Raw genomic sequence first — 17,365 nt, 5'->3', positions numbered from 1 at the left:
TACTTCTGAATTAATTATTTTGAAATAAATAATAAAAAAAAAAAACATAAAAAATCAAGTCTTTCTTAACAGTTTTTTATTTTATATTTTTTAGCAAATGTGGGTGTGTGTTAGTGTGAGTGTATACAGTCGTGAAGAAAATAGGACACTCTAAGTAAATATTCAGCTCTGTCTTAAAAAATACCCGTATATCAATGTCCAAATTTAAAAAAAAAACAAAAAAAAAAAAACAAGAAAGTGATTAAATAAAAGTTGATTTAATAGAAAAAAAAAGATCTCAACAAAAATTCATATTTTAATGGAGGTCACAGTTTGGACCTCCTATTAGCTATTGTTGCTCCTTTGGTTGAAATCACGTCATTGAGACTCTGTTTTTTGACATCTATCAGTCCCTTAAATGTGTCTTAAGTGAGAATTGTCTAAACCTAAACATAAGCAGAAATTACATTCTTTTGAAATTACATTCCAAAGAAAGCTTTAACCCTTTAACTCTGGAGCGCCAGTGTTTATGTTGAAGTTGAAAAATGATAACTTGAGGTATTTTCTTTACAACTACACAAATTAATGGGTCACTTTTTACCTGCAAGACAACCCAACAAAAGAACATTTTAGCATATGTAATGATACTGTTGTCATTGCAGCTGATACAGATTTTCACAGTGTTTCAATGGCCCACACGTCTGAGCATTGGTGTTCAAATTGTGAGTCCTCTACACTAAATTCACCCCCCACACTACTAAAGTAGTGAAACTCGATCAGCTTCCCTCAAATTTATGATTGTCTCGATAATTACCTACTTGCCTGCATTGTGTTATCTCCTTTCAGTTAGAGTTGCTTTCTCTGACCTTTACACCCGCAGCTGTCTCTTTCCCACCTCCTCATTGAGAAAGATGAAATGGAATGTTAAAGCTCATTATCTGAGGCTGTGTAATGCCCCGCCGAGGTCAACAGCTCGATGAGTGTGCACGCGCCGCCGCCACACACGCTCGCCAATTTTGTCAATGTGCAGCAGAACGTCAACAGTGTTCAGTCAGAATGGGGCTTTTGCTGGTCGGTGTCGAGCGTTTTCTTAGTTCTTTTTAGCGATGAGGTGAGGTATGAACAAAATCGTACTTTAATGATTAACATTTTAGCTTTTCACTTGAGTATTTTATGCAACAGACAATAGTGTTTTGAAGATGATGAATAAGTAGACTTTAAATTTGCGAAAACATCAATTATTTGAATATTTTAAAACTTTGTCATCCCATGCTGACAGGATGATTGAAGATAAAAAAATAAGTCACTTAACTTAAGGGTTATTTGGGGAGCTCGAATGACCTAATACTTCAGATTACATCGGCTACGGCTAATATCTCCCCTTTTTGGCAGCATTAGCAAGTGTTTACTGCCATCTGATTAGATACCTACACACTCCCAGGGGTGCTGCCGCGATAGTGGATTTCACTTTACAACCTGGGCAACCTCTTCCACTGCTTAGCTGCAGGGTTGGCACAGTGCAGGATTTTTTTCTTCTACTCCCAAACTAAAAAATAGCTTCTTATGTACATAGTCCAAACATCTAAGACGTTTCCAAATGAAGACTTGTGAAGTAACAAGTATCAAAGGACCTAAAACTGTTGTTTTTTTCTTTGTAGATTGAGTTGCATTTATAAATAACATTTATAAGGCTTGAGTTTGAGACAAAATATCCCATCACAAATCAGAACTTTTGTCAGTTTTTATAACCTAAATATCAACACATTGTAAAAGATAAGGAGGTAAATAGAAAGAGGCTGCAATAACAAGAACAGAGCTGTTTTCCCTCAGGATTTCTTTATGGCTCCGTGGAAAGACATAGAGCTTGCTCTAACCTGATACATCTTAAACACCAATAAAAAAAGGGGGATGACAAGACAATTAAGAGAGAAAAACAGTTAAATAAAGACAGGTGGGGAAGAACAGAAGGGTCAGTCTGAGAAGAAAAGCTGCTGCAGCAGATTGGAGGTCAGGGGTTCAGTTTTGATGGTTTTCTGCTGATTATCGCATTGAGAAATGTATAACTTTCTTAAACAAATCCTTCATAGAAAGGTGATCACCAGTCAGAATATTGATTGAAGTTAAAGACCCACTCTGATCATCTTTTGATCTATTGTAAAAGTGTCCATTAATTATGATTATGCTGTTTCGGGGAAGAAATTTGTGAGTTTTTTCAGGTCAAAGTTTGTGCAGAAGTTGATTGAAAATTTGCCTCTGAGGTGTGGGCAGGGCTATTCCCCCATTTCCCATCATCCATCTGTTTACAGAATCTCATCACAGTAGTTCCTTAAAGTTTTAGACATTTAGATGATATTTTAGTCTTGGAAGTCGACAGTGGAAATCGTTTCAAATATGGTTCTATTTTGAGCCTCCTGTGAACCGGTTTGGTTTTGATTTTACCTTCACAAACTTTCACAACACCCCAGGTAGAGCCCAGAGCTCAGTTATGTAATTTGGCTTCCACATGGGTGACATATTGCACTAAAATATCTAAATCTTTCCTCACTCCGCCGGGGTGAATTACTCTAGAGATCTAGATGGACAGAGTAAATAATAAATAGAGAATGTTTTTTTTCTTGTTTTTTTGCTTGTTTACCAAGTTTACCATAGTTCTGCAGACAAAATGCTGAATTTATTACTGTTTTCCTGTTTTCTTTTTATCATGAAAATTCTTTCAATGGATCCCAAGTCTATTCATTTGGGACTGCTGAGTCCAAAGAGCGACAATAGGCTATATTTGGAAGTGCTGTTTTGGGGTTGCACAGTTTGTGCGTGTTTGCATGCGAGCAAAGCTTCTCCTCATCCTCTCCATCGTCAGGCCGCATGTCCAGGAACATTTAGCTGAATTTGTCTGCATGGTGTATTGATCCACTGCAGGATCAATTCATCTCTGATTAATTTGTCGTTCTCCCCCAGCTTCATTTTGTGCTCTTTGATTGAGTTTTTGATGGCTTGTTTTCAAAGCGGCAGGCAAGAGACAATCAAACAGACCCGGCTCGGGAAATGCGCCATAACAAGCTACTTTTGCTTACAGAAAACTCTCAACGCAGACATACAGACACTGCTCTAAATCAACAGCCTGCTCTCTCGTATCTCACAGTTCAAGCCTCCACTGAGGGGGAACGGTGTTGGGGAGAATGACTGGCCCAGAGGACATTACTCTATATAGCCTCCAAGATGAAGCTGAAAGAAATCAGCATGCTGCTACACTTTTATCATCAGTTTTTTTCCCACTTTTTTCCCCTCTCACATACACTTTCACACAGACACTTTTATGCTACTTCACTTGTGAGAACTCTTAAAGTATTCCCTGGCCTCTAATTCTAACACCTCCTCTTGCTCTCACACATCGTCCCGTACGGGCGCTGAAATACTGGACAGTTAATGAGCAACCAAGGCTCAAGTCAAGAGACTCCCATGAAAAATGGGAAAGCTGAAGAAGAAATGGGGGCAAACAGGAGTCGATTTTGTATGTTAAATAAAATAGTCAAGTACAACTGTAACAAAATCAGACCAAACTGCAGGAGCAAATAATAGAGGGCAACACATTTTTTCAGCAGGGCGCACTTTTTCAATCAACATTTTGATCTGCTTAAAGCTGTTGATCTGTAGTCTATTTTAATAGTCATTTTTTTACCCCAAAAAAAGGAGGTTTATATAAAAATACTAATATTTTTTGGTTTTTAAGCCCAGTGTAGTGTCGTTTTTGTGGAAAAGTCAAGAGCAGCAACAGGGGCACAGAGAGCACTTCTCTCAGAAATTGAACTCTGAAGCGAATATTCATGCTAAGCCAGTTAACTAAAAGAGCACCAGGAGCAAAACAAAGCAGTCTGACCCTTCAGACTCAATGAGCTAAGCTAGAGGTTTCTCCACCTTTGGTGAAAGCAGCCACCATCTTTGTGAGACCTTCCTAAAAACCCTATCCTGTCACTCATTTCTAACATGTTCAACCAAGGTTTTTCTCAAATGCCAACAGAATGAAGTTGGCCTTTCTCTGTTGAAGCATAATTAGGAAATATTCTAAGAAAGGACTTTTTTAGAGCAAAAAAGGATTTTATTACAGAATGCTGCTCTAGCTCCAACAAAGTTTCTCCAGCAACTTTCAAAAATGAAACCAAAACAAATGGATAAGTTCAATAATATCTCTCAATCTCACAATCTCAGTCACTCATATACTACAGTGAGTTTTGCTTTCTTGATAAGAAACATGTTATTCACCAGTCTTTCTTTAACCTGTGTACAGCCTTTGAAATGAATCATTTCGAGCTGAAACGAGTCATAAACAGTTGAAATGATTTATTCCAATAAGCGATTTCAGTGATGAAAGATTGATACAAAAACAAAACTTTTACAAACAAATGACATGTTCATATTCAGACAGAATGTGCTTTGTTCAAAGAAATTGAATTGTTGCATAAATTGTCACAGCCTTTGTAATTTCCTTCCAACTGTGCTGTTTAGCCCTGAACTCTTGTTTTATTATTATTATTAAATTTGTTCCAATGCTTCCCTGCATGTTTTGCAGAGAGCTCTCAGCTGTTCCGGACCTGACCAGGTGAAAAAATAGTTTTTCATTAGCAGCAAAGCGTTTATATTATCAGTCTTATATTAGAACATGAGGGAAAGCAACCAGATAAACATTGCAGCCAATAAACACCAACATAATAAAACAAATGTTGTAGCCAGTTTGGTGTTTGTTCTGAATGAATGATGGTGCCAGGTTAGGGAGATTTATGCTGTAGTTACGTCACCTGGCCACTGGGTGGTATAGGCTGGGATGTTTGGAGAGGTGTACTTAATAAGTCTTAGGTGTACACATGTTACAGTGTACATAGTTTTTTAGCTGTTTCTGTGGCTTGGTGTGTAATGAAAATTTAAACGTTTAATATTTAAGCTCATTTTAAAGACACATCATTTCTCATTTTTTATAAAGATTATGAACTAATAAAGGAATAAAAATGAGTTTTCTTCCCATAATGAGTTGGAAGGGACTTCAGATTCCTTTAATGGATAAATTACCATTTTACCAGTGTGTCTTGCACTGGTAAAGTTCCACTCCAGTCATCTCCAGTGGTCTTTTAATTGTGATTAATCAATTTTTAGTCCTAATTAAAAAAAATAAAGTGTTATTTTCTAGTTCATTAGACATTCACCTCTGAGTTGGAGGTGAGACCATTGGCATGGAGTAAGCCCGCCCCCATCATCCATCTTGTTACAGGCTTGCCCGCTAGCTTACAACCCCAACCTAGCATCACTGGTGCCACAAAAATGCCCAACAACATTGGAGTTATTGTGGTGGAAACTCATTTGATCCAATGAAAAAAAGAGAAATGTTTTTTCAAGCAGTTTTAGGAGTGTTTAATCAATAGAGTAAAAAAAGATACAGACGAGGAGACGATCTGCAGTTTCTATGGCGTTTTAAGAGAAGCCTTCAACTTTTAAGTAATAGTAGCACAAAAACAAGCTCCGTTGCTGGGCAGATGATGATACACCCTATCCAGCCATATCAGTCAGATACCAGCTCAGACAAGGAAAAGATGTACGTGGATCTATTTGTCTGCAGGTGTATACATCAGAATGGAGTGGAGCAGAGAACTTGTGGTCTGATGATTGTAGCTTCTACATCGCACCTCTCAAAATGTATCTTTTCATCTGACCTTATCCACGTTGTTAAAAACGGATAGGCAGACGGCTGGATCAAAGTGCAACTGATATATTAGAAAGATGGGTTGACAGAGCAAGAGTTAGACACAACTATAAGTCAGTAAAGCTAAAGGCAGGGTCGGACAGACAGAGGTCAATAACAAGCGTAGAAGTTTCAGGGATCAGACTTTGGATAACGTTGTTCAGGCGTGGGTTGACAAAGAGTCAGATAAGAAGCAGGGTCAGGAAAACAGAATGTCGGGTTAGAATAATAATAATAATGCAGGCAAAACAACACAAACAGTATTTGGGACTGAGCGAGGCTCTGTGGGCGGCTTCAGACTCAGGTGGATGATTGACAGTGGGATTCAGGTGAGTGGCATCTGAGGACTATTTGCGCTGAGGCAGCTGGGAGATGTAGTGAGTCAATATTCGGGGTATGGCTCCCGAGGGGGAGACAGAGCTCTGACTCCTGACACACGTCTTGAATAAAGAAATAATCAGAAATGCAATTTTAAATGAGAAAAAAGGTCACAAGAACATGTTAAAATCACCAAAAACGAAATTTTGATTGCAGATGGTCTTTAATGCAATCCCACTGAAAATTTAAAGATCAGATCTGTATGTAAATCAGTTTACTTTATATCTAAGAATATCTGCTCCCATGTACAGCGTAGATGTTCTGGGCCCCACCAGTGGTGTATCAAGCTGTAAATCAGCTTAAAACTGTGGAATTGGTTTTCTGTATCCAAAAGGATCGAGATATATGAATTCAAATGCTCTTTCCTTTAAAAAGTGTAAAATCTAAAAGTGATCCTAAAGCTCACTGTACAGTTTAAGGTGATCCGATGTTCTTTCAGTGTTGGCTTGTGATTGGGAACTTTACTCCCCACTTTTTTCATAAAAAGCCTTTATCAAGCAGAACCTTTCATGTGAACACAGGCCATTTCTTTGAAGTCTGGTTTTTATTTAATTCTCTTGGATCATCAAGTTCTCTGCAAATGCAACTTTTAACATCTAGCATGTATCTCAGAGCCCTGTCATTGCCTATAATCCCAAAACTATTGGGATTTGCTTTCAGATCACATGCTTTTTGAAGCCAAAGAGGAGCTACCTGACAGCTGTACAGCTCTTACTTCAATTCTGTCTATTTTTGTAGAACCTGTCTTAAAAGTCCATGTTTCCCTTGAACACCCCGCCAGTTTGTCCAACTGTCTCCAGCTCCTTTAACCCTCACTCCCCACATACCTCAGTGAGTTATATTGCTCTTCGCCGTCTCTTTTTTAAATTGGCTGAAACGTTACCACTTAATCCCCGATTTCCGTCTTTTTTTATTCCAAATGTCAAGATGAATGAGCTCAGTCTCCCACAGGCAAGATGTTCTCCAAAGTGACAAGTATGAAGTTGTCAGTTTAGTTTTTCAGCTGCATTTCCAGACTTTCGGCAGTGTTCTTACGTTTGTGGTTTGCATAGAGAGAGTCTAAACACCGGTTCACAATCCAACATGTTTCTTCTTCTTTTGCATGCAGGAATACAAGAACAACATTACATCATTTCTTTCTGGCAGTCCCCTTGATTTTGCACATCTAACAGCTTGTTCTCAATGTTTCTACTGAAACGCATGATTCTGAAGAAGACTCCATTAAAAGACAAATGATCTAAGTTAGATAAATGTTAAAACGTGCAGAATAATAATTACATGTCTTAACTGCCTGACTTAATTATCTGCAATTTGGATTTTCTTGATGGTTTGGTAGATATGTATTTGTTGTGTATTTCTCCCCTTATCATCTCTGGTAAATGTTATTTGTCAAGCTCAAGAGACGATTTTTTTTCTTATTTATTTTACAATAAACTTTCTTTACTTACCAAAATATTTTTTAACGTAAATTTCTGTTTGTAATACCAAAGAAAAGCATGTTTTTCAAATTCAAACTGGTTTCTCCCTGTTCTGTTCACCCCATATTTCCAGTTCAATGTAAAAACCCTACATTTTGATGATTTTTTTAAGATGACAACAACAATTTTAATGCTGAACAAGATACTCAAAATCATAGAAAAAGGAAGAATCTGAGCAATGGTGTTGAAAAGAGTTCAGTATTTCCTGAAATTTCCCAAACTGGATTTGCGATACAACATTTTCTTAATGGAAACACCACATTTTCTAAAATAAATTTTTGCGCTTGGAGGAGGTGGTTTGTTGGTGCGCTTCAAAATGCACATATTTCACAAAACTGCAATGGAAACACTTTATTTGAATTAAATCAACTTCTTGTTAGGAACTGGCTGCCCTGGGCGCTGCACTGCATCCCACAGCTCAATAAAAGTTGAGCGTGTCCAATCAAAAATCGAATTTGGCGCCCCCTGTAGGATCTTGGATTTGGACGTTTCAGCTGGTGATCGAACTGGAAAACTCATGGTTTAAAAGCAACTACACCAACGATAAGCTGATATTCAAGTGAAAAGTAGGGAGATTTTAACTGTTAAAGGTGTTGAAAAAAATAAAACACTAGATCGCTATTTACATTTCTCTTTTTTGACTAAAATACAGGGTGTGGGGGGGGTTAAAACAGACAAACCTCTGCTCTGAGCCCATGATTCTTCATTCTTCCTATTCCTGTTTTCATCCTTAAAGTTTTAAAGAACATCGACAACACCATGTGCCCCTCTCCTCCCTCTGCTGCACTGCAGTTATTGATTACATCCAACTTATAGTTATTTGAATTATGTTTTTCAATTTTTGCTTTTTTATTTTTTTTACATGAAATGAGTGTTAAAAAAAAAAAAAAGAGTGAATATGTAATCATGGTGATTTGGCGCCCCCTTCAGCAGATGGTGCCCTAGGCGGCCACCTAGGTTGCCTATCCCCAGACTGTGTCATACGGAATTGTTGGATCCACAGCTCTTCTGTAAAATCCCCAATCACGGTTTCCCAAATTGCTTCATCCGTATCAGCTCCCACGTAGTTTGCCACTCCATGGCGTGAATAAGACACCGACGTTTCCTTTGATAGGTGATGATGAGTGCTAGTGTCATGACAAAAGTTGAATGCATCTTTTCCAATGTTATCAAACAGAAAAAAAGTTCCGACTGTATTAAAAAACAAATGTTAGAATGTTTATTTTTTAATACAGCCTTCTCAGATTCGTCTCATCGACTTAGTTAGGAACCGTCATTGATTTAGCTGCGCGGCACTGCTGTGAGATCATCCAAATGCTCCCTTGTTGTTCTTTAACAGAATCCACTTAAAACAATACTTGTTCTCATCCATCACAGTGTTGTTGAATGACTTATTGCTTAAGTTGGTTTGCGTTTATTCGCATAATTATGATTTAACGTTAACTGTGTAATTGCTAAATTATTTTTTTTAGCATTTCTAGAATTTCGATTAGCTTTTGCACATATGTGAAATGGAAATGCAGCTATTGAGACAATAAACACGCAAAGATGGGATCAAACAAGGAAGGACAGAGCAGAACTATTGATTTTCTAAATTCCCTAACTATTTTCAGAAACATGCTGCTGCTCCAAGTCTGTTGGAGAAGGGTGCTGTGATCTGTTGGAGCAACACCATCCAGGCTATAGTGGCCTCAAGCAAAAAGAGCAAAAGAAAAAAACTCCTGGCCTTGTTCTTGAAGTTAACCTGAAGCTTAGAACTCGTTATGGAAATAAGAATGAACCAAAATGTATTTAAGAACAAGGCTGACACTAAAGCCAGTGAGCGTTATACATATTGTCTTTCATCTATGGATTTTTTTTCTGTTAAATTTATGAATCTTTGCAGCTACCCTGTGCCACAGCCTTGTTGTATGTCCTTCAGTGGGAGGTCACAAATATTCCAATGGAAGGAACTTGTCACCATACGAGGAGATAAAAGTACTTTCAATTTCTGCTCCGTTCAATTACATGCTATCAAAGTCTGTCTTCTTTCAACGGCGTTAAGCTCCGGTTTTGCCAACAAAGCATATGTCAGCTGATGACCTTTACTTCTTACAGAACACACTTTGCTGCAGTGTTTGGCTTCAATCAGACATTTGTTTCAGGAGAGACGTGGCTAACTCGCCGGCTTCAAATGAAAACATCAAAATAAGGCGCAAGGAAAACTGGGAGGGAGCGTGACAAAATAAAGAGCAAAGGGGATTTTAAATACATTTAGATGCACAGATTAGCACACTATACATGCTTTACATTTAACTTAAGAGGCAAAAGAAGACCTCGGAAAACTGCAGTCATTACTGACAAGGCCTCGTCATTTTTTGACAATCTCCTCTTCCAGTGGTCCTGCATGTATTATTAATGCAGGAGTTGTCCATAGGGCTTCAGCCTTATCTATGGAATGATTGATGAGTGAATGGGGAAGTATGGACCTCACAATGGTTATCATTCTTCTCTTTACTTTTCTTGGTACTTTGTGAGTCTCACTGAAGGTTGCAGCTGCTGCAAACTTTTCATGAAGATGTGCAAAAATGTTCTTTAATAACTTACGTCGGATTTGCAAGCTAACACTGAAGACAGAATTAATCTTTGGTGTTTATTAGAGTTGAAAAACTAAAACATACTTAGTCTTTATCAGGGAGCCCTTTCATGAGGTTGTTGCAAGATTCGTAAAATTATGAGATGTCTCAAGGGAAGCTGTAATATTGTTCCTTTTCTTTACAATGCAGTTCAGGTCAGATAATGTTGCTTTTTATCTTTTAAATTGAGTTAGGAAGGGAAAAGCTGTGTCATGTAGCAAAGCCTTGAGTCTGAAGTGAATGCCATGTGTCCACATTGCCCTTTAAGAGTATTGACAGGAAATCCCGATGAGGACAACAGCTTTGGGTGAGACAGACAGCAACCTCTGACATGAGAGTTATCCCAACATTATCAGAAGAATGCAGAAACCCTGGAAAAGTTTCAACAAACTAATAACAGTTCATTTTCAAGCTCAATGATGCAGCAGACACTTTTGTGTTTTAATGTTCCTTTTTTATGGCATGAAGGGTGTTGGGGGCAGGAGAAAATAAACAAAAGAGGGCTTAAATATCACCTTTTCTATTATTTTTAAAGAGTTTTAGGTCTATTCTTATGGGAGTCTATAACTTTAAAACACCAAATCGGATGAAAGTTGTGTTTTTGGTGTTTTTAACATGTTCTTGAGACATTTTTATAAAGACAAAAACTGCATTTTTGAGTATTTCTTCATTCAAACTCTTGTGAATCAGGAGCAGACACTAAAGTTATATTACATGTGATATAGAAGCTACAACGGCAAATAACACGCTATCTGTTTGTTTTTCTCATTTGGACTGAAATCTAGATAGCTCCAACATTGATCACCATCTATGTTGCAACGCCAATGCTATATTGCAGGTGTGAAGGGCTGTAAGCTAGAGGAAGAGAGTGTAAACGGATTGAAAAAAGTTAAATATTGTATTGTTTTGTTTAGATTTATATATTGTGAATTATTGAGTTACTGGAAAAAAGGCTTAAAAAGGGATTTAATCAACCTATCCCCTTTTCAAGCATATATTTACTAAATTTGGTTTGTGACTTTTCTGTTATAAATGATAAATGCATGGATTTTTTTTGTGTCTTTTTTTGTAATGTTTTACAAATTTGAAATAAATCAAATCAAAGGAATGACAGGTCAATTTTTAATGAACTACTGCTGCTCTGCAGAAATATAGCCCAAGAAAACAACTGTTTTATATATATATATATATATATGTAATTATTATTATTTTGGCTAAAACAGCATAATTATAATTAAAAGACCACTGGGAATGCTTTTACATGATCAGATCATCAGAGTGTTCAGTTGGTGTAGCTGGTTGTTTTTTCATATCCAAGCTTAATTTTAATTTTAATTTTTTTTTATGAACTTGACATTTAACCAACATTAGTGCAAGTATGAGAAACCTGTATGTTGTTATGAAAGAAAGTATTTGCTAAGTGACTGCTTTGTTGTAAGTGGTAATTCATTATATTTCCATGTGATTTTTACTCAAATAAGTGTATTGTATTTGTATGTGTTTCCAGCCCAATGAAAAGTAAATATTCCCCATAGGATTCAAAAATGCATTCAGCTGTCACTTAAAAAAAAGTTTTATTTCCTAAATCTTCTCCCAAGAACAGAAAAACTTCCCTCACAGTGACACTGCTGTCAAGATGTCCATATATCCTCTATCTGAAATAAGGAGTTTTCATCCTCTTGCTGTTTCTCACACATCCATCCGTGCTCTTTCCCATCGGAAACAGAAGATTAACAAATGGAGAGGAAATGGAAGAAGAAAGAGGAGAGTCAGCTTACAGACAAAAAAAAATGTCTTTTGTTGTTCTCATTTGCTTCATGTAACCACAGCTGAGTTGGAAACCATTGTTTTACGATCATTGCTATGCATGCTGTAGATAAGAGAGAGATTATGGCGCGTAAAACCTCTTTAGGCTAAATCCTAAATGGGAGTGATAAGAGTCGGTGACCGCAGTTTCATATCAAACAAAAATTAACATCTGCAAAAGAGCTGAAGTGTAGCAGGAGCATGGAGGGGGAAGTATCAACCAGATATCACCTTCTTCACTGGAGTGATTTTAACTGGAGGCCAATAACTGTTTCTCTTCCTGCCTCTCCTCATTTACGAGGGAATGCTTTCCAAGGCTGACACTCATCTGATTTAAGTCACATTATTTGTCATGGGCATCAAGTGATAGAAATAACAATCCATATAGAAAGCCATTAGTTTTCTATTATTGCCAAACTGGATGGACAGGCACTCAGAGTTCACCAGACTGACTGTGTTTAAAGTGTCAGGTTTGTTGAAAGAAGTCTACCTCTGTGGGGGCTCCTCTGCCACTTCCCCGGGGGCTGAGTGGCTGAAATCACCATAAAACTCTGTTGAGCTAGACAGCCTGTAATTTCAGCAGCAAGAGGCGCTCTGCCGAGATATAATGGAAAGTCCGTGGAAGCCATGAAATGTGCCGCATCCTGGTGTTGGAACACCATTGTCTGAACACTCAGGAACCTCTCTAAACTTTAAATTACTGTTTTTAAGCTGTCATTGTCTGAAAGAGCCTCACTGCTAAAAAGAAACTTGTTCAGTTTCTTTAATCGTCTGTGGTCTGCTCCATTCCAGCAGTAATCTGACATTCACATTCTGTATCAGTACAAAAGCAAAAGACCGTTTTCTCATAAGGAATGGAAAAAAATGGGCTTCAAGGGGTTGTTTTGTTTAGGCACAACAGAGTTGTTCTCCGCCTTCCTGCTTGTTGTATCTTCTTTAATCATCTGTTGCTTAAATGTAGGTACAAGTGCCTTTTTCATTCTCAATAAAAAAATAATGCTCCTAATAAAGAGGATGTACAAACAGTGCATGTCTGTTTGAGAGTGGTCTTGGAGTGCATGGGCATCCGTGCTGCATTCGCAGTGAATGCACATCTGCATTAGTCACAGCAGAGCAAGCAGATATCCGCTCTGCCGGAGCAATATTTACACTGGTTGTTAGCATTGTGTCGTGTCTAGAGCCTCTTTAGGTGATGTGTAAGGAGTGTGAATGGAGTTGAAGAAATGAACTGGATCTAATTTCATACCGCAGGCTGATGGAGGTTTGCTGCTGGGGGTCCAAGCCCATCACACCACTCTGGCTGCACTTCTGCTGTGGTCACCGACATAGAAATAAAGACAGTGACTGACATTAGCTGCTGTTCCTTATTCACCTGAACTCAATGCTTGTGTGTTCAAAGAATTGGAGCCTGTAAAGCCAAACATCTAGCCATAATTATGCTTATTATCCAGATGTGATGGATCACTAAAGGAAAACTTTATAATAATGTACTCTTTATTAACATTAGTTAATGTATTATTTACAGGTCTCCTGCAGAGTTTTAAAAAGCTCTAAAAGCATTGAATTTAGGAAAAGCCTTTAAAAAGTCTTGAAATTTGATATATGAACTTGAAAATTCTCCGCTTCACATTCACATAAAAAATTTAATTCTTTCAACCAAAGTTAGTTTGATCATATTATCTAAATAAACAATGGGAAAACCAGTTGTTATGCACCAATTTGCAGAATACCCACCGCTGTCTAAAAAAAAAATTATAGTAACAGAAGAGCTCCGAAGCATCAGACCACAAACAAAAAAATTACAGTTTTGGTCAAAAAATGGGAATACATTAATAAACAAGAAATAATTAATAAAATAGAAAATATATGTCATTTTTGACATGCATGGCCTTAAAAAGCTCAGAAAAAGTCTAAAATTGAACTTGAAGAAATGTGTAGAAACCCAAAAATAAACATTATTTAACTATTAATTAATGAAAGTTTTGCACCCTCAACTCATACACATATTTTAGGCAGCTATAAAAACAATTGCAATGAGAAGTAGAAGTGAGTCAAGGAGATGGCAGTGTTTGCATTGTTGTTTATGAACAAATATGTTTGACACTTTTAATTCCCTGAAACGGAATTTTGCGACAAGATGAAAAAAAGTTAAAATAAAAGTCATGGGAAGATGCATGGTATTTAAGTTTTTTGTTCATTAAACTTTAAACTTTTTTTAATTTTTCAAAATAAAAGTTATTTGCATTTGTAGTATTGTTATAGTATTAATCTGACTGTATGAATATCAAACATGTATCAATAGTTATTTTGAGTATTTTCAATGTTTTAGTTCGTCTTTACTTGAACTCTCTCTTCAAATATTAACGTTCACCTTAAAGTTTATGAACTGAATTGAATGGAGCCAATTTGAATGTTCTAATTAATTAAAATCAACCACAATGTTCATTTACTGAAATTCCTCCACCACAGTTTCTATCATTTAGACTTTGCTGCTTTGACCTCTCATAGATTACTTGCTCCTTTATATAACTATATACATTGCATAAATTGTGAAATAATTACAGATTATTTTGGCAGAGCATGTTTCTGTTCTCTAACAATTACAACTAACTTGGTACATAACCCCCCTTTGGGATTGATGCTGAAAACTCTTGTCAGAACTGGTGAATGAGTCATGACAGGTAGACGGCAGCCTTGACATGAGCAGCACAGACATGGCAATTTTTTTTAGGTTTTCCCCACTGAACCGGCTTCAGTGGGTTAGCAATGCCACCCTGAGGGACTTCTACAGGTTAAAACTTTCCTATTGAAAAGTCAAACACACTTCCTTATTTAAACCATTCTTTCTTACTTGTTTAAGGGATCCTTTGAAGACAGTTAAGATGTCTCTTTACTACAAAAGGAGCTTTACATTCTCTCATATTTGTGAGCAGATTTCAATGCATCTGTGATGATGTGGCAGCTCGTGTGTTGTGTATATAGTTGTTTACTTGTAAGTGAGTCCTCATAGAGCTCCTGTATGTCTAAAGCAGTTCGCGATCACCTGCCAAATTAGCTGAAAAACTTGCATTTGGGTCACCACACTGATGCCTTTTTGGATTTGTGACTGTACTCTTTATATTTTTGTATGTTTGTTCATCTGTCATGAGTTTACCATTAAGCCCGCCTCCCTTTCTTTCTATTTTCTGTCCATAGGTACAGACTGGCCGACTACATGAATAACTGCGGGAAGACTTCACACACCATGGGCACCTGTCCCAATAAAGACAATCACCAAGCCTGCTTGGCCTCTTTTGTGAGGCTCATCGGTCAGTACGGGGCTGTGAATAACACTGGGATGGGTCTTGAGGATTCACATAGAGATAAACCATCAGGAAAACACTAATTTTCTAAAAAATGTGTAAATACTCGATGAGGGAAAAAGAGACAGCAGCAGAGGAGACAACAAAGCTCCAGATTACTGTTTTTAAAGCAAGGACCGAGCAAAATAATGGGGCTTTTTCCCCCTCCTTTGGGAGTTGATATCTCCACGAGAACACCGGACATCAGCTGAGTAGCAGAAGTAAATTAGGGAATAGAAGCACGGAGAGTGTTTACTTAATTAAATCACTTCACAGCCATCTGTTTGGTCTTAATAAATGTGCACTGACTGATGCATGCATATGTCCCAATTCTAGCCTCCAGCACCTGGAAGAGAAACAAAGATGTGGGATGGAGGGATTATATGTTTTTATCACTATTGTTCCTATTTACGTGCTTATTTAGTTGATTACCCAAATGTTTGTGTTTTAATGCAATATGCATAAGGATTTTTCTGGATTCTAGAAATAACAAAAAAAAGAGTTTATTACTGACAATTCTTGCTAAAAGCACTAACACAAACGGGAAAAAATAGATGTTTGGGTGATGCAGGGCTGTGTTTAACACACTCACAGTAAAAACACCCTTACAAAACATTTAGAACATAATGGCCTCTCGACATCTCATTGAAGTAAACTCAGTTAGTGTGAAGTCATTCCTCTGTCTGGCATTTTGCTGTCCGTTTTACAGACTATTGGTGATAAATGTAGTCCATTAGTGACCTATACCTGTTAGTCCTAATGTGCATATGTATGTATTTATGTGTGATTCTGCTTACAGGGACAGAAATGACTCCCAACTATGTTGACAGCAGCTCCTCCAACTGGACCATCTCGCCGTGGTGCACCTGCAAGGGCAGCGGAAACCAAGAGGAGGAGTGTCTGAACTTCCTGCAACACTTCACTAACAACACATGCCTAAGTGAGCAACCCCTACATTTGCATACATCAGAAAGTGTTGTGTGATTAATAAAGCAGGAAAATCACGCTGGACTAGAATCCAATGGTTCTTTAGTGGTTTTATGTCCAGTTTTATGCTTTTTTAGTTGTCAAGAAAAATACATTTCTTAGCAAAAAAAAAAATATTTGCATAGAAATAAAGTATTTTAATAAGATGAATGAAAGGTAAGACTTAAAATTTTTTGATGGATCTCCTCCACAGGTATTTAAATGAACCACACATTCCTAGCTTTTCTGAACCAGGTTATTATTTTAGCACTTTTCATCCTTTCTGCGGGTGAGATCTGGCTGTACCTAAATGGAGAAAAAAAACACACCATTTGCATGTCATTTTCACGTCTAATCTTTCAGGGCTTATCCTTTAACAGTAGAAGAATTTTCTGAAAAGGAGGAGACAAGTGAAAATGAAATCAAAGCGGGAGCGACAGTTAAACACATATCAGTTGTACGGCGGATGCACAACTCACACAGCGCAGCCTCACAAAGAGATTTATTTTCAATATTAAATTTTTCTTTACCTTTTCAGTAAAATATACCAAACTCCTTCCTTGTTATGGCATGGGGAGCAGTGTCATCATCCCCACAAGACACCGTTGCCTTCCGCATGTTCCATTGTGTAGATAATGCTTTCAGACCATTTCAATAGATTGCTGGGTTACCGTTTTAGCTGAGTGTGCAGGATGAAGGATGAGGCTGGGAGCTGAGGAGGCGTCTTGAAAAATAACACAAAATGCTGCATCTCTTCTCTGCAGTCAAGGGGAACAGGCGATAAACTTTCCCTCCCTCCAGGGAGGAGGGGATACGCAAATGCACTAACTTATTTTAAGAGGTAGTACTTGTTCCCCCTGAACTACAAGATATTAAAACTACATTTTATACAAAAAAAAAAAATGAGAGTGTACAGTGTTATTAGGCTACAGTCACATATCCCAAAATGCTAAAGCACGGCGACCCAAATGCAAGTTTTTCAGTAAATTCAGCAGGTGGACGCATGGCGGCATTTGCAATCATATAATCACATTTTCACTAATACTATCAATTGATTAAAAAAAATAATACAATTAA

At 37.5% G+C, this 17,365-nt stretch overlaps 1 protein-coding gene across 1 annotated transcript in view; it reads left to right on the top strand.

The window, feature by feature from the left end:
• Positions 1-17,365, top strand: part of LOC112148809 (GDNF family receptor alpha-2) — a 54,570-nt gene that overhangs the window by 26,724 nt on the left and 10,481 nt on the right. The window contains exons 5-6 of the mRNA XM_024276166.2: positions 15,177-15,289; positions 16,122-16,262. Of these exons, the coding sequence (XP_024131934.1) occupies positions 15,177-15,289; positions 16,122-16,262 (254 nt within the window). The remainder of the gene's footprint in view (positions 1-15,176; positions 15,290-16,121; positions 16,263-17,365) is intronic.

Source organism: Oryzias melastigma, linkage group LG9, assembly GCF_002922805.2.
Source record: "Oryzias melastigma strain HK-1 linkage group LG9, ASM292280v2, whole genome shotgun sequence".
Taxonomy (NCBI): Eukaryota; Metazoa; Chordata; class Actinopteri; order Beloniformes; family Adrianichthyidae; genus Oryzias; species Oryzias melastigma.
The sequence above is the reverse complement of the archived record's forward strand: the minus strand, read 5'-3'. Positions and strand labels throughout refer to the sequence as shown.